General features: G+C 41.1%; 1 protein-coding gene across 1 annotated transcript in view; it reads left to right on the forward strand.

Annotated features, from left to right (window-relative positions):
- The window catches only part of Lmbrd1 (LMBR1 domain containing 1), a 45,200-nt gene extending 27,643 nt beyond the window's left edge, over positions 1–17,557 (forward strand). Inside the window, exons 10-16 of the mRNA XM_090338495.1 lie at positions 5,415–5,479; positions 5,822–5,924; positions 6,982–7,086; positions 9,633–9,782; positions 12,050–12,128; positions 16,348–16,439; positions 16,581–17,557. Of these exons, the coding sequence (XP_090194621.1) occupies positions 5,415–5,479; positions 5,822–5,924; positions 6,982–7,086; positions 9,633–9,782; positions 12,050–12,128; positions 16,348–16,439; positions 16,581–16,691 (705 nt within the window). The 3' untranslated portion in view covers positions 16,692–17,557. The remainder of the gene's footprint in view (positions 1–5,414; positions 5,480–5,821; positions 5,925–6,981; positions 7,087–9,632; positions 9,783–12,049; positions 12,129–16,347; positions 16,440–16,580) is intronic.
- Positions 17,558–18,023: the final 466 nt, after the last annotated feature.

The following is an 18,023-nucleotide window of genomic DNA, read 5'->3' on the forward strand; positions in this document are numbered from 1 at the left end:
AGTCCTCACTTTAATTTGAAATTCACTAGAAGATCTTACAAGTATTTATAACCCAGACTTTGGCATGAGCTACTTTCACTTAAAAACATACACATTCAAATTAATGGAACAAATGCTTAGAAGAATTGTAAAATCAGCATTATTGAGTGTATGATACAGCTTTGTAGCTAAAGAGTACATCTACACAATCCCCCAGACTATGGAAACCTCTGACGGGCACTGTAGGAAGCCTCGGCACAGCACACGCTGTGGTTCATATATGTTGCCAAGGCACGGTAGGAAGGTCTTGGCACAGCACATATGTGGTTCATACATGTTACCTGAGGTTTTTGTCGTGGTTCATTCCATTTCAGTGCCAGCTGGGTCTGACTCAGTGCTGTGCAGTCATAGTCGATGAATATTTTGGGTGTTTTCCTGCTTGATACTATATGAATGATACTGATAGGAAAGACTCACACAGACCTCTATAGGTATGTGCTTTCACCAGTCTCTCTTGGGTAAATCCAGGGAGTAGAATTCCTGGTTTTACTATTCTGTGCTAACTTTTTAAAAATCTGCTGTTTGGCCAGGCGTGGTGGCTCATGCCTGTAATCCTAGCTACTTAGGAGATACTGAGATCTAAGGATCAAGGTTCAAAGCCAGCCTGGGGAACAAAAGAACCTGAGACTCTTTTCTCCAATTAACCTCTAGAAAATGGGGAAGAGGGGCTTGGCTCAAGAGTAGGGAGATAGCCTTGAGCTGAAATGCTCAGAGACAGCACCCGGGCCAAGTTCAAGTCCCATGACCCACAAAAAAAAAAAAATCTGCTGTTTTATGTTTTCTAAAATGGCTATACCATTTTGCTCTCTCTAAGCAGTATGAGATTGAAACAAAACCAAGACTCCTTTCACTTGTAAAGTAACTGCATATTCAGGGTAAATGGAAGCAGAAATAAAAATGCCCTGTGGCATTTTCTGACAGTAGTAGTGCTGTGCCACCCTGCTCACATGTATATAGCATGATTGTGGTTCCCGACAGAGAAGGTGAGAAGTACTCAGGATCATTTCCCTGTCACTGCTGCCCAAAGAATAATAGAGTCATGAGAACAAGACCGTCCAAAAGAAACAACTGCTTCTCTTTTGAGAATGTCTTAGGTTAGTAAAGAAAAGCAGGAATGGGCTGGGAGCATAGCCTGGTGGTAAGAGTTCTGGCCTAGCATGCATGAAGCCCTGGGTTCGATTCCTCTGTACCACATACATAGAAAAAGCCAGAAGTGGTGCTGTGGATCAAGTGGCAGAGCTCTAACCTTGAGCAAAAAGTGCTCAGGCCCTGAGGTCAAGCCCCAGGACTGGCAAGGGTAGAGAAGGGGAAGGAAAAGAAAAGAGCATCATGACCCTAGGTTGCATTGGGGTATAGAAAAAGAACTTCTTATTTTAAGTAAAGAACATTAATGGAAGTTAACAATTAGATTAAGAGTTCTGTATCTGTATTAATTTCCTGATTTTGATCATTAAACTATAACTATATGAAAAATTACCTTTGCTTTTATGACATTGATAGTATTAAGTCATTTTATTTGTATTTTGAAGGATCTGGGTAAAGGGTATACTGTAATTCTTTGTACTGTCTGTGCATGCATATATCGGAAACGAATAGTTGTTCTAGTCTTAAGTTTCATTACATCTTCCCAATTAGTCCTCCATCCCACAAAATCGGTTCTTGCCTTCTCATCCCTTTGGTAAGTGTTCATTTATTAAATACTGAGCTGGATAAATTGTTCCTAATAGATAACAGGGAAAATTACCACCCTAGTCAAGAACTAAGTGGGACTTCCTTGAAATCATCCTGACAATTTTTGCCTCTTTGAAAATAATATTCTGTGAAAGAGCAGAGTAGATTTTAAAAAAAAAACCTTTCAACATTTAGAAGAGCATTAAGAAAGGTGCTTGGCATGTAAAGGAACCTTGTTCTCCTCACTTGTCCTGATCCTGAGTGAGCTTTCAGTGTGGGGAAGGTAAACCACATGGCTCTGCTTGCAGTGGGGAAGCCTTGACACTGAGTGCATTCCCATGCAGTTAGATGGAGGGAGGGCTGGGACCACTACCATTTACAGTGCTCTGCACAGTGCATAGAAAATCATATTGCTTCTGGAGAGCAGAAAGATTAGTTTGGGTTAAAATCCAAATTCTTTCCAAATATGGATAAACATGACAGCTTTATATTTATTTTATGTACTACTGGGGCTTAAACTTAGGAACTGGTTGATGTCCTTTATCTGTACTGATCAAGGCACTCTACCTCTTGATCCACACCATCACTCCAGGGGATTTTTTTTTTAGTGGTTAATGTACTGGATGAAAATCAGGGTCCTCAGATTTCAACCTTCTTAGCAGCTAGTATTACAGGCGTGAACCACTGTTACCTAGCTTGTCACTATTTTCCATTGCCTTTTATGGGTTCAAAATCTTTGTATGACTCTGAAGTCCAATTAAAAGTGACACAGTGTGGTATCTAGAAGTCAAAGAGTTTCCTGTCTCTGCTGTCACAGCTCAGTGATTTTTGAGAACAGTCATGTAAAATCTCTGTCCTTCCCTGTCTGTGCTTACTGAAGTCTCTGCTCTCTTCTAACTGATGGAGGCTTTCCTGAGCTCCTGTAGATAGCAAGTCTGATCTTTGCCTACAGTCTGTGCATGATGGTGTATTTTTTCAATGCCAAACAGACCTACAACTCAGACTTTACTGTCTTGCTTTTGTTTGTTTGTTGTTATTTTATCAGCCATGGGGCTTGAACTCTGGACCTGGGTAGAGTCCCTGAGCTCTTTAGATCAAGGCTAGCACTCTACCATTTTTGAACCACAGTGCCACTTCTATTTTTTTTTCTGCTGATTAATTGGAGATCAGAGTCTTATGGACTTCAGTGCTTGGGCAGGTTTTGAGCAGTGTGATCTTTAGGTCTCAGCCTCCTAAATAGTGAGGATTACAGATGTGAGCCACCAGCACCTGGCCCTTAACTGCTTTGTAGTATGGACCTTCAGTATCTGCCAGAGCTGTGCCTCAGACTGTCTCACACTCTTCCTGGTCACACACATGGCCAGAGAATATGTTGGATCTTCCAGATTCCTGGCACTATGACCGAACTTTTATGAACATTTGAAGATATTACCTCCTGAGCTGTATACTTTAAGCCTGTTGGGTAACTTCTGCTGTCTGCTGGCCTACCCTCCTGAGGTTCATTGGTAACTTATAATTATTTTTGGCCAGTACTTTTGGGCAGAGGCTTTTAGCATTTTGTGAACACCAGCAGAGACCAAATCTGGACAGGCGTGCAAGTGGGGTCTTGTGGAGAGCCACAGCCAGGTCACACCATGATGGCTCTGGGAAGTAGAGCTGAGCGGAGCTCCCAGGAGGCACAGTGGCCACCATGGCCCTTCTCCTGAGATGAAGCTGCTGTCCTTTGCCTGGGCGTTCTGGATCGCTGCATGTCTCTGATGGATTTCCAAAGTGTTGCAAAGCTGATTCTGACATTTGATGGTAATTTCTTATTGATAATAGAGTAGAGAAAATTTTCAGAGATTTTACTCTTGGTGTTACCTTTATAGTTTAACTTTTATTTCAAAGTAACCCTAATGCAATGTGGTTCTCACTGGCATGAGTCTCAAAGTACTAATTGAAGTTAGGTTAAATATTTGCAGTTTTCTCAGCCTCTATAAAGGATTTATATTTTTTTTGCTATTTATTATGTGTTAAATAATTAAACAGCTCTCAGTCATTTCAGCAGACTGATAAGATAGAAAAGGATTTTTCTTTATTTCTTAACTTTCTTTTTGCTTGCCAACATGTTTATTAGTGGAGGAAATCTTCATTTCAAGTACCTTTCTATATGCTGTGCTGGACTGCTAGTTGGAGTCTGGTAATGATACTGCCTCCTGTGATGAGTGAGTTTTGAACAGTTGTCTGGGAAGTGCTGTAATTTGTTGGTCCTCTGATATGACATTGTCCTCCCTCTGGTGTGTGAGTTCCTTGCCGCCCCTCCCCTGGACCCGCTGGAAACCCACAGACTACAAGCAAGTCTCTAGCTCTGGAGGAGGAGTCTGCCTGGCCTGGTATTGGGCTGTTTTCTCTCTCCTTTTCTTCCCTTTTGAACATAACAGTTTGCATATTTTTTGTTGTTGTTTATTTTGGTGCTCCTGGGGAACAGACTGGCAGGACCTCTTACATTTGAGTCATCTTCTAAGATGTTTTGTTTTACTTTTCAGGTAGGATCTCATACTTTTGCCCAGGCTAGCCTTGTTCTGTCCGAATTCTCTTAGTTCTGCTTAAGTAGCTGGGATTATAGGCATGCATTACTGTGCCCCACCAAAACTTTTCCTAAGTATTGGAGCACCATGAGAAACACCAACCCCGTTAAGTATCTAACGTGCACTGTCTCTCTACCACAATGGATGGTTGTAAGTTTCTGGTCCTTTCTCTGCCAGCTCTTCTCCCCAGGAGGCTCTAGAATGTGAAACAGAATAATTTTTAAACCTCCGTAATTGGCCAGCAAAGTGATCTGTGATTCTTTTTACTTCTTTCATCCCTTCCACACATTGAACTCACCTCAGCCATCTTGTGAAATGACAGGAAAGTCTCCCTAACGTTCATGATTGTATCTGTTTTTTGTGTCAATTCCAGTCACCGAGGCAGCTGAAAACACTTCACCTGTATTTGCTAAGAGTCTCCTTTTTTCCTTTTTCTTTCTGTGTTTCGCCAGTTCTTGAGCCCAATTGTCCCTGGTACTAGGGAAAACACCAGGGAAAGAGAAGCCAAGCCCCTCCTTCCTGATACCAACCCTGCTACTCCCCAAGGGCTGACCATTAGGGCAAAAAGGGGTACACCAGCTAAGTCCCAATGCCTTCTCCACATCCACGGGGCACTCCCCTCATGCTGTCAACACTCAGTTCCAATGTGACTCCTGTAAACTTACTGCTGCTGGGTAATCAATCTCTCTCTCTCTCTCTCTCTCTCTCTCTCTCTCTCTCTCTCTCTCTCTCTCTCTCTCTCTCTCTCTCTCTCTCTCTCTCTCTCTCTCTCTCTCCTCCCCTCCCCGTTAAATGCATATCAGTATTTCTATGGGAAATAATGAAACATGAGTTTCTTGATCGTATATGTGTATACTTCTCTGTTATCCTATTTGAGTGTGAGAGAAGAAAAAAACCCTTGTATTTGATCAAAGTTTTGCTTGCTTACAGTGAAAAGTTAAAATGCTTTATTGGTGTTTCTAAGCAAATAGTCTCAAAATGAAAGTAGGTATAAATGCCTGGGTTTATACACTAAGTCTCAGATCGTTTTGGTTACATCATTGTTATATACCAGCAACTTACATTGAGCATAATGGACTTGTGCTTTTAACCCAGCTGTTAGAACTCTATTGTAATGAGGCTATTTTTTGCTTTTAGATCATTTGGGGAATCTTTTTCATCTTGGTTGCATTACTGTTTGTAATTTCTCTCTTCCTGTCAAAGTAAGTACAATAGATGTATTTATATTGCACTTGTAGAAGTACTATAGTATTTTATATCATTTCATTATGAATTCCATTAGTGTAGCACATTCATCTGGAATAACTGTGCTACCTGAAGTACTCTATAGCATTAACTTGAAGAATGGCTAAAAAGTCCAATAATCAGTATTTCTTTTGCCTACATAACTTAATACTATCTGTGAGAAATTTGGTTAAGGGGTCAATTTTGCCTATTTTCTTTAATGCAACTGTTTTCCTCCTTAAATTACAATGATGCTCTTTGTAGTTGACGAATGATAGTATAACAGATCGACATTTTTTTTCTTTTCTGTGTGTATGTAGTTTAGATAAAGCTCTTCATTCAGCTGGAATTGATTCTGGTTTCATAATTTTTGGAGCTAACCTGAGTAATCCACTGAATATGCTATTGCCTGTTCTACAGACAGTAAGTAAAGTAGCATTTACTTCCTTCCCCAGTAGGCTACCTGAACATAGATAGTAAATAAAGTGCCACTTACTTCCTTCCCCAGCAGGCTGCCTGTACCATAGATAGTAAATAAAGTACCGATTACTCCATGCCCCAGCAGGTTCCCTGTACTATAATTAGTAAATAAAGTGCAGGGGCTAGGAGCATGGCCTAGTGGTAGAGTGCTCATCTAGCATGCACAAAGCCCTGGCTCAATTCCTGAGTACCACATACACAGAAAAAAGCTGGAAGTGGTGCTATGGCTTAGGTGGTAGAGCACTAGCCTTGAGAAAGCCCAAGGCTATAAGTGCCCAGGACTGGCCAAAAAAATAAAGTACCACATACTTTGTGCCCTCACTGTGTCTTGGGTGGTTGGTTATGATGAAAAATTTTAATACTGGAAGTGTATTTGGCTCTTTGCAAGAGTGGGTTTTAGTTTGCACATAATTTCTACATGCTGTTTTAAAGATTATTATAGTGATACATTGCAATATTCTTAAGCAGAATTCAACTGGGGAAACAGTCCATGGCATAGATGAGTTTTCCCAAATAATCTTTGTGTATGTGTGCAGGGTGGGGGTCTGGGGCTTGAGTCAAAGCTTCATGGGCTCCTTGTTGTTTCAGCTGGCACTCTACTACTTGAGCTATGCCTCTAGTCCCATTGTTTTGCTAGGTAATTGGAGGTAGAGTCTCTTGGCTTTCTTCCTGGCTTTAGATCTCCATCCACAGAGGTCACTTTTCTGAGTAGTGAGGAATACAGTCACGAGTCACAGACACCAGACTTGTTTTCAATGTCTGTGAAATCTTTTACTTCCTATAAAAATTTAGGCTGTAGTTTATTTTAGAATTTTTCTTAGGGTAATGGTACTGAACAATTTGATAACAGTTTAATACTAGTTAGTATTTTTGAAGGATTCTTTTTTATGCTATTATAGTAGCTTAATATTGATACTTACCAAATAATGAAATCTCTAATGTTCTATGACTTCGAAAGCTTCATAGTTTGTGTATTAAATATGATTTTATCTTTTTCCAGGTGTTCCCTCTTGATTATATTCTTATAACAATTATTATTATGTACTTTATTTTTACTTCAATGGCAGGAATTCGCAATATTGGCATATGGTTCTTTTGGATTAGAGTAAGTATATAATATAGTTTTTATTGTTCTTGTTTTGTATATTTTCTCTGATATGACATTGTATGTTGTAGCATTCTTTATACCAAGAATAATAGGACTGGTGACTTTTTCCTTTCACAATAGCATGTTAGTATTTCTTGTTTTGTTTTGACCTGTTTTGTGCCAGCGGTGGGGCTTGAACCTCAAGGCCTTTCACTGTTGCTTGGCTTTTTCACCCCAGGAGTGCTCTACCATTTGAACTATAACCCCACTCCTGGATTTTTACTGAGTAATTGACAATTAAAGTTTTTCAGATATCCTAAGCTGGATTCTAACCTCGATCCTCAGATCTTAGTGAGTAGCTGGGATTACAGGTGTGAGCCACCAGCACCCAGCTTATAGAATGCTTTTCCTCTAGAGCAGGTTTGAACGGATTTGCCCTCTGTGGGTGGTGGGTGTTGGGCAGTGGCTAGACACACTTGTAGCTGCAGTAACTAGTGTTTAGTGAGCAAGGCTGAGCGACATTTATCTAGGTGATGTCTCCTCTTGTCTGGCTGTTTTAGAAGCACATTGAAATATAATGGCCTCTGCTGAGCTCAGAACATGGCAGTGCCAGCTCCACAGCCACTCCCTACCTGTGGGCCCTGCATCTCAGGATGTGGCAGTGCCAGTTCCAGAGCTATGCTATCCCTATGGGTTTACATCTCAGAGCGTGGCAGTGCCACCCCTGGAGTCACGCTATCCCTGTGGGTTTACATCTCAGAGTGTGACAGTGCCACCCCCGCAGCCACTGTGTCCCTGTGGGTTTTGTGCACCTTGGCAGAACATTCATGAGAACTCTGCTCCTGGCCTGCCTATCTTCAGATGTTCCATTGTGCACTACACTAGCTGCCATAAGTAGCCTAAATGTGGATTCTGTGCACACACTATGTAGGAAAGGACCTGCAAGTCTGGGGTCTGCCCCTGTGACACCCAGGAGCCGGAATATCATACTCACTTGACATCATGTAAGAGTTTCATGCTGGTGCCCATGGTTCATATTTGTAATCCTAGCTGCTCCGGAGGGTCTGTGGATCCTAGTTCAGAGCCAGACAGACAGACCTGAGCTTAATCACCAGCTAGCCAGTACAGAGCTGGAAGATGCGGCTGAAGTGCTAGAGTGCCAGCCTCGAGGGGAAAAAGCTCAAGGCACCAAACAAAATAAAACAAAAAAAGCAGAGCCAGGTAGATGCTCCTCCTAGCTATGAGTAAAATAGTTTATACTCTGAGACTAATGTGATTTAGAGGAAAAGTGTCAGGCCTATTACCCATCATCCTCTTGTCTCCCCCTCACAATTGTATGGTAGCTGCTGTAGCGCCCTTGATCCACTTCATGTTCCATTGGAAGAAGGTAGAGGGCACAGGCTTCCTCAGTGCTCCTTTAGGTGGTTTGCATTTGGTGATTGGCACATGGCCTCTATAAGACATAAAGAAAGCTGAGCCATGAGCAGGGTTCAGGGCTCTCACATATCTCGGAGTGGGCGTTCTGGAGGTGTGAGTTGCACAAGCCTGGGAAGTGACAGGGAGGAGGCGTGGCTCCTCCCTGCAGTGAGGCCATGAGGCTGGTCACCTCCCACCCAGTCGATACCAAACGTGAAAAAGTCTGTGGGCATGGATTTCTATAAACGTGACATTCAGCTTTGCTCAGTAGTGTTATATTAAGCCATAAGCCGTGAATGTAGTACCAGCACTAAAGTTTACACTGATATTCCCAAACTTTAGATAGATCTAGATACTCAAGACTGCTGCGCAGTAAGTCTGCAAAGCTAGTCTAGAAGCCAACCATGTGAACACTTAAGTTTGCTAGGTTCTGGTTTTTGGCTTTTTTTTTTTTTCCAGTCCTGGGGCTTGACTCAGGGCCTGGGTACTGACCGTGGACACTTGTTGCTCAAGGTTAGTACTCTGCCACTTATGCCACAGTGTCACTTCTGTTTTTTTCTGGGTATAGCATTCCGGGGAATTGAACTCAGGGTTTCGTGCATGCTAGGCGAGCATGCTACCACTAGGCCTTACTCCTGGACCCCTCCCCTTTTTTTTCCCTCAATTTACTTTTTTTTTTTTCCTTTTGGCTAGTACTGGGGTTTGTGTGGCTTATTTGTTAGGCTGTCACATTACCATTGAGTCATAACTCCAGCCCAGCTTTTTGCTGGTTATTTTGGAGATGGATCTTGCAGACTTTTCTCCCTGCTTGGCTTCTAATTTCAGTCCTTCAAATTTCAACCTGTGATGTAGTAAGATTACAGATGTGAGCCACTGGCTCCCAGCTCTGGGGCTGGGATTTTAAGAACTCATTTATAGGGCCTTTTGAATGTAGCTGCTCTGCCATACTTTTAAAATAAACATGAAGGCTAAACCTAAAAGCTTCACAGAACAGACTTACCTGGAATGGCAAAGGATTCTTAGTAATTAAGTTGAAAGAGAGAAGTGGTTGATTGAACTATGCCAGACTCCGCAGGGGACAGCGTGGGACTGCATGCTTCACTGATGGAATACAGTGCTGACACTCAGTCCCTGTCTCTTCCCTTTAGTTATATAAAATCAGAAGAGGGAGGACGAGGCCTCAGGCCCTGCTATTTCTCTGTATGATCCTTCTGCTTATTGTCCTCCACACGAGCTACATGATCTACAGTCTTGCCCCCCAGTACGTGATGTACGGAAGCCAAAATTACATAGTAGAGGTAAGTACAGAGTGCTGCAAGATTTAAGTGTTAATGTTGATAGTTGGCTTTTTAACTCATCAGATTAATTAAGTTTAGTATCTAACCTGGTTTTTCGTTCCATGCTTGAGCATAGTTATATTTGCTTCACATTTTGGATGTGTGTGCATGTATTCACACATACCAATATGGGGGCTTAAACTCAGCACTGGGGTTCTCTCAAGTTTTATCAAAGCTGGTGTCTTACCCCTTGGGCCACAGCTCTGCTTACAGTTTATACTTCATTGGAGTTGAGAGTCTCACAGACTTTTCTGCCTGGGCTGGCTTCCAGCCTTACTCTTCAGATCTCAGCCACTTGAGTAGCTTGGAATGACAGGCGTGAGCTGCTGGGATCCAGTTTGTCTCACGGTTCTTTAACACACAAAGTTTTGTCCTAATTGATCTTTAAGGGGATCCTGTGGCACGAAGCTATTGAGCTTCATCTCACCATTTTATTACATTTCATGATGCCTCTTCTCAAACCGTGATTGAAGTAACCAACATGAGCCCTGCAGTGCTTTGGTGTGAACAGTATGCCTAGTCATTAGTGCTAGGAGCCCCAGGAGTGGCTTTGCAACGACTCTGTTAGTGACTAAGTAGTCTACCTATAACACAGTCGATACTATCTGCTGACTGCTTGATACTGAGCTCTCAAAAGCCAGCTCTTAATTTTTAGTTTTCATTAATAGATTTATAAATAAATAAATAGTGAAATAGTTTACTTTTAATTAATAGCAAATTTGTTTCCTCTGACTCAACATTTGTTTTATGTTTCCTTTTTATAAATTACTCTCTTCCTTCTTTCTTTCTTCTTTTTTTTTTTAGGGTGTCATGGGGCATGAACTCTGGGCCTGGGCGCTATCCCTGAGTTCTTCAGCACAAGGCTACCACCCTTCCCCTGGAGCCACAGCTCCACTTCCCGTTTTCTAGAGATTAATTGGAGATAAGAGTCTCATGGTTTTCAGTGCCTGGGCTGGCTTTGAACCTTGATCCTTATATCTCAGCCTCCTGAATAGTTAGGATTACAGGTGTGAGCCACTGCACCCAGCTTTTATAAATTACTCTTTGGTCTGCTTCCTAACAATTCACATCTGTGACAAAGGGCCTAGATCAAGCATTGCTTTAATGGAATCTTTCTTTTTTCTTTTTTGAGTCTTTTTTTTTTCTATTATAATGTATAGAGGGGTTGCAGTTACATTTGCCAGGTGCATTACTTCTCACATATTAATACCCCTTCTCATGTTTTTGTCCCCATTTCCCTCCCTCATCCCCTCTCAATCATCTTGTTTTCCCCACTTCCCTTTTCTATTTCAAATAATCAAATAAATGTATATATAATATACTAAGTAACAGTCAGATACAGTAATGAGTTTAACCAAAGGGCAACAGAAGAGAAGAACAACAACAGTACATTAAGAACAATAATCACACAAGATAAAGCTCTTGTTTCCATATCCTAGAGATCTTTCATTTAAGACTAAATGACCTTATGTACCTATATGACCATATGTACTTAGGTTTTGCGCTACTGTGTACTAGTTATTACAAATAAGGGAAACCATTGAGCTTATGTTCCTTTGGGTCTGGCTTACTTCACTTAATATGATTTTTTTCCAAATCTTTCCATTTGGAATCTTTATTAATCCAACACTTTCTTTGTTCTTTATTTAATATACAACTAGAAATAATAATTTGGGTTCATCAGACCCTCTCTTGGTACCGTGAACAATATCACTAAATACTAGAAAGCTAGTTCATTGAGAATGCTTGATAGTTAGCATGTAAGTAGGAGAGTTGAGTCCCAAACATGATGGAGTGATCTGAATGACCAGAGTAGGGAGATCACCGTCCGTTCCTGGATACCTGGACCATACACTCCTCTGCTTGTCCTTTCTGTCCTGGGCTGCCTCCATTCAGCCAGGCTTAGGAAAAGTTCCCCTGTGGAGGGAGGGAAGGAGGGCTACTTTTGCTGGGGAAGACATTCTTTATCTGCTTAACCATTTGTTTGCATTTTTTTTAGATGCCATGTTTTAATTAGATGCTTTCGTTCTGGGAAGACACTGTTATTTCTCTGAAGTTTTACCATAGTTCTTTCTTCTAATTATAATTTCGATTAGATTTTCCTTTTAGACTCGTAAATAAATTTATTTAATAGAAAACAGTACATAGTTTATAATGTGATTACTTTTTACATTTAGATATGTCTGTTAATGTGAGTTTTATGTTTTAACTATATTTTTACTTTTCAGAGCAATATAACTTATGATGACCATAAAGGTAATGTCACCTTTCCTGGGCCAAAGCGGTGTGATGCTGACGCCCCTGAAGGTAGGCTACTTTATCTGCTGTCTGGGAACTTAGAGAAGATGAGAAGTGAAACTGGCATGCCAGTGGGCTACCCTGGAGGCCGAGATCTGAGGATTGAGGTTTGACGCCAGTCCAGGCTGGAAAGTCCATGAGATATTTATCTCCAATTTTCCTTCACTTAGCTGGAGGTAGAGCTGTGGCTTGAGTGGTAGAGTGCCAACATAACTTTTTGTTATTATAAAAATGTGGTACAGAGGCGTTACAGTCTCATAAGTCTGAGATCAGTAGACTGTTCTCTGACCCCATGCTCACCTCCACAGAGAGTGAGTAAATTTGTTTTCCATACAGATTCAGTCTCTGGTGAGAACTCAAAATCCTGAGCATCTAGTTTTGTTATGTTATACTCTTAGTTAATAAACGCTGTTCAATATGGCTAGCACACCCATGTCTTTTCTGTGTGGTTACATGAAGGTAGATGTTGGAGGCTAAGCTAGAGTAGTTCTTAGAAAATCATGCTCCCCATTTACTAAGTTCCAGTCAGTTGAGGTTATCAAGACAGGATTGTTGTCAAAGAAAAGATTGCATGTCAGAGTATAATGTCAACCATGAACAGCTCCTCAGATCCATGGAGAAGGCACCCTGGTCTAAGATGGCAGGTGGAACATAGTCCTTCTGTGTGTTCTTCCTTGGACTGCATTAAAACCCATCTCGGGCATCAAGCCAGGAGTAAGCCCTAACTGTCATGAAAGTGAGAGCATGTCCATCAGCTACAAGGCTTCAAAAATGATCTAGAAAATGGAAAGCCACATATCAAAGATCTCCTGAATAAGCCATATACAATTATATAAACCCAGAGTGGCCTGGGTGGTACTTTTTGTGATAAATGAGAAGAGATGTTTTGTACTGTATTCTTGTTGTTGTCCATGAGATACCCTTTCTCTTTTTCTTTGTTTCTTGGTTCTAGTGGAAGAGTTTGAATTCAGGGCCTCATGCTCTACCACTTGAGCCACATCCATTTTTGGCTTTTTACTGGTTAATCAGAGGTAAGAGTCTCATGGGCTTTTTGGCATGAGCTCTTTTAGAACTGTGCTCCTCTAATCTCAGCCTCCTGATTAACTAGGATTAGAGATATGAGCCACTATTGGTACTTGATTCTTCCATTTTAGGACTTTTTTAGTACAGTCTCTGTCATCAGAATAAAAATTAATTTTCATAGTTAATGTTTAGTCTTCAGTTTAGTTGGAATTTTCATGTGTCCTTTTCGAGTAATACCTGTCAGAAGGCTCCAGAACACTTCTGATTTTAAACACAATCCCCAGTTGGAAAAGTCCACATATTAAATCTACAAACATCTAGAAGGATCCATAGAACTCCTGTGGCCCCGGAGGGGAGCTAGCAGATGGAAAAGAGCAGCATCCTTTCTCCAGAGTGGACAGTATGTGGGTGTGCTGACTGTGGCTCCTGGGGGGCGTCTTTCAGTTTGTATGTATAACCCAGTACAGAATAAAATGTGGTAAGAGGCAGAAGAAAGTGGTGGAAAAGACTCTGGCCCCTGTGTGAAGCTGGAATCCTGGCTTTAAGGCTCTTTTATTTTCTAACCAAATTGTGAATATTCCTGCTAGACTTTACTGTTGGTGAAGAAAGTATAAGAATGTGTGGAAAACCGGGTGCCAGAGGCTTATACCTATAATCCTAGCTACTCAAGAGGAAGAGATCTGAGGATTGTGGTTCAAAGCCATCCTGGGCAGGAAAGCTCATGAGACTCTTACTTAAACTACTCAGAAAAAGCTGGAAATGGTGCTGTGGCTCAAGTGGTAGAGTGCTGGCTTTGAACACAAAGAAGCTCAGCAACAGTGCCCAGGCCCTGCGTTCAAATCCCAGGACTGGCAGGGAAAAACAAAAAAGAGAATGTAGGAACCCCTGGGTAACTATGGGACAGGAATTATCCCATCCTTCCAAGAAAAGCTGGCCTTGGGCCTGGCCAATGAGCAACCCAGAAGTGAGTGTTGGGTTATCCTGGAGAGACAGAGACAGTGTGGGTATCCAAATGTCCACCTGACAAGCCCTGACACAGCCTTGGACTTGTGAAGGGACCTAACTTATGCTTTTCAGAAAGTCATGTGTCAGCCGATCATTAAAAGGGACTTCACATCCTTTTTGTAGTCAACTGGACTCCACAGCTCCTGTTCAATTTTGGTTTAAGGAAAAAATTAGCACTATTCATTGAGACTGAGAAAGCCATTCATAAAAATAGCAATTAGGGGAATATTTTCTTAATCGGCAGCAGGAAGTGAGATCGGCCCTTCATTGCCTGGAAGATGCTTTAAATTAATCATTTTGGATAAAAGTATACAGACATCATTATCTCTTGTGATAGGCTAAGAAGTAAGCTGAGGGTTTTATTCTGTGAGAAGTAAAGGTTTCTATACTATATTATAACCTGCAGCAATCTCATTGTACTTTACACATAGATCTAAATCTGTATTTCTAGATAATGTTACATAAATATATACATATCAATATATTTGGATATATTTACATAATGTATTCTGTAGATACATATAGATAGATGACTTTATAATTTAATGTAAACAATGAGCAAAAGCAGCTCAGAGCGCCCAGGCCTCTAGTTCAAGCCCCAGTACTGGCAAAGATAAAAAAAAAGGATACATTTTATTTGAAGAACATGCATGGCTCATTTTAAAATGCAGCTGTCAACTTTGTACTAACCATAGCTGATTAATTTTTTCTTTTAATATTTTTGTATTTGTAATATTTTGTTTTAAGATCTATCTGGCATACCAAGTTAAATTATTTCCCTATTTCAAATACTCAAGAATAATACCTTTTTGTGTGTGCGTGTGTGGTTTGTTTTTTTTTTTGATTGTTTGTTTGTTTTTGCCAGTTTTGTGGCTTAACCTCAGAGCCTGGACACTGTCCCTGAGCTTCTCTGTGCTCAAGGCTAGCATTCTACTACTTGAGCTACAGCATCACTTTCTGCTTTTTCTGTGTTGTGTGGTACCAAGGAATTGAACTCGGTTTTGTGCGTGCTAGGCAAGCACTTTACCACTAGGCCACACTCCTAGCCCCTCAAGATAATACTTTTAATGCTTAAGATCAGGATTACAGTGGTGAAGCTGAGCGTGTGTGGCTCGCGCTTATAATCCTAGCTACTCAGGAAGCTGAGATATGATTATCATGGTTTGAAGCTAGCCTGGTCAGGAAAGTTCATGAGACTCTGATTTCCAGAAAGCTGTAAGTGGAGCTGTGACTCAAGAAGGTAGAGTGTTAGCCTTGAGCAAAGAAAGTTCAGGAACAATGCTTAGGACCTGAGTCCAACTCCTAGAACCAACATACACACAAAGAGAGGGAAAAAAAAAGATTACAGTGGTGACATTTGTTTTGTTTTGGTTTGGTTTTTGAACATGGAGTACTTGTACAAATGAGATGCCTTGTAACAGCAGTTTATAAATGCACCCCAAGCCATCTTGATCAGTGTCACCCCTTCAACATTCTAACCCTCTTCCTCTTAACCCTTCTCCTTTTCTTAATTTTGTGGTATATTCTTAACTGCATTCTTCCTCCCCTCTTCCCTTTCGTTCATCTACCCCTCTCTACTTGTCCCACCCCCATTTGGCTTTGACTTTGTCAAAGAATTGTGTTCTTTGTACTGTATCCACAGAGTCTGTAATACTTCAGATCATTCACCCCTTTCCCACCACCCAGTGTGTTTACTTACGGATTTATAGGCACATTTCAGCTTCCACAAATGACAGCCACCATGCAACCTGTCTCTGGGTCTGGCTTACTTCACTTAAGAGAATATTTTTTCTAAGTCTTTCCATTTCCTTATGAATGGTACGGTACCATTCTTTCTGGTGGATGAATAGAATTCCATTGTGTGTATGCACCACATTTTCTTGATCATTTGTTCGTTGACTCCATACCTTGGAGAAGGTAAGTAAACAGTACTGCAGTGAACATGGTTGCACTGGTGGCTCCAGTGTGGCCTGGTTTGTGCTTTGTTGGCTTAATACTCAGGAGTGGGGCTGCTGGTGGCAGCTTGGCTCTGTATGGAGGGGGTTGAGGTGGGCTTTGCAGAAGCCTAGGCTGCTACATGTCCTGACAGGCCATGTTATTTGGGTTTTTAGCTTTTGCAAAAAATGTTTTGAGATTGAGAACAAATGATTGTATTTAAGAAAGAAATCACCTGACCCCTGTTCTTTATTTGCTTTTATAGATCAGTGTACGGTCACACGGACCTATCTGTTCCTTCACAAGTTCTGGTTCTTTAGCGCGGCGTATTATTTCGGGAACTGGGCTTTTCTTGGGGTAAGGTTGGACAGCCCTCCCCCATGATGAAATGTGTGCATGCCGTCCCTCTGTGCTGTCCCTGGGCATGCTTTGGCGTTGAAGGGCATTGTGGAGGGGTTTTGGATTTGAGGCATAGAGGTGGCTGGTTTTCACCTGCAGGTGTTCCTGATTGGCTTTGTGGTGTCCTGCTGTAAAGGGAAGAAGTCCGTCATGGAAGGAGTCGAGGACGACTCAGACCTGAGTGATGAGGACGAGCCCTACTCCGTGTGACCCTGCCCACGGGGGCCTCCTGTGCATCCCCAACCCTGCCCTAACTTTGATGAGCTCTCTGCTCCCATGGAAAGTGAGAGAGCATGGCCAAGAGAAAGCTATATTTTTATGTATTCTGAAATAACATTATTGTACCATAGATTACCACTGAGAATGATTATAACAATACTGTGTAAATATAGAGCCACTTATTAGCTCTATGAGGGAAGTTTGTGGAAGGATGCATTTCTTTAATGTATAATAGTACTAAATTAAAAGTCCTCAGTCTCTTCATCGCCTTTTCAAGCATAATAAATTATTTGTATTAGTGCCTGTTACAGTCTCCAGAAAAACATTGAATCTCAAAGTATCTATGTCTGATTTTCTAAAGTAATATTATAGTATAGCTCATCAACTACAAATGCCACTCAAGTTTGCAGCATGTTTTTAGTTTGCTACATAATCCCTAGTGTCACTCCAGTTTCACACACACACACACACACACACACACACACACACACACACACACATTCAGTCTGCACCAGCCATGGTATTCTGAGATAAATTATACGTGATATTGTTCGGACATAAGTCCTTTGGCTGTCCTGCCACCTCAGAAAAGTAGTTGTACATGTATCGCTGGATACATTTACTTTTGAGATGATCTTAAACTGTGTGTGCCAACATAAATGACATATCAAGAATGATTGTTCATGAAAAACTCACTGGTCATTTTGATATCTAGCACCATATGTAGTGATTTCTGTAAAGATTTGAAATCTGCATAAGCTACAGTGAGCACTGTAACATCGAGAGTATGTGAATACATTCTAGATAATAAATTATCATAAGTGGTTAATTTATAATAAAGCATAAATCAGAACTCATTAGAATTACATTGTTTTCTTAAAGTGAAATTCTCTTAAGCTTCTGAAAAGTCCTCAAAAACTAGCAACCATCTCCAACTGAATGTCTTGTCCCCTAATTTTAAAAACTTGTTTTAATTTTTTTTATTATTATTAGGTGATGTACAGAGGGCTGCCATTTATATAAGTCAGGTAAAGTATATTTCTTTTTGGACAGTGTCACTCCTTTCCTCACTGTCTCCCAGTCCTCCCTGCCCATAAGTTGTATAGTTCATTTGCAACACAGTGTCTGGTGAATACCTCCCCTGCATAGTTCATCCTTTACTCCTCCATTTCTGTGCCCCTCCTTGCCCTCCCAGAGACAGGTAAATGCACAGACTAGACCAAGAGAAGAAATCAGAAGCAGCAAGAAAGAAAAAAACAAAAAAAAATTTCTTGTTTCCATTTCTTGGAGTTCATTTAGATAAATACTTTTTTATGTAGGCAG

The sequence above is a fragment of the Megascapheus bottae genome, chromosome 8, assembly GCF_031878675.1.
Source record: "Megascapheus bottae isolate mThoBot1 chromosome 8, mThoBot2.hap1, whole genome shotgun sequence".
In the NCBI taxonomy this organism is placed as follows: domain Eukaryota; kingdom Metazoa; phylum Chordata; class Mammalia; order Rodentia; family Geomyidae; genus Megascapheus; species Megascapheus bottae.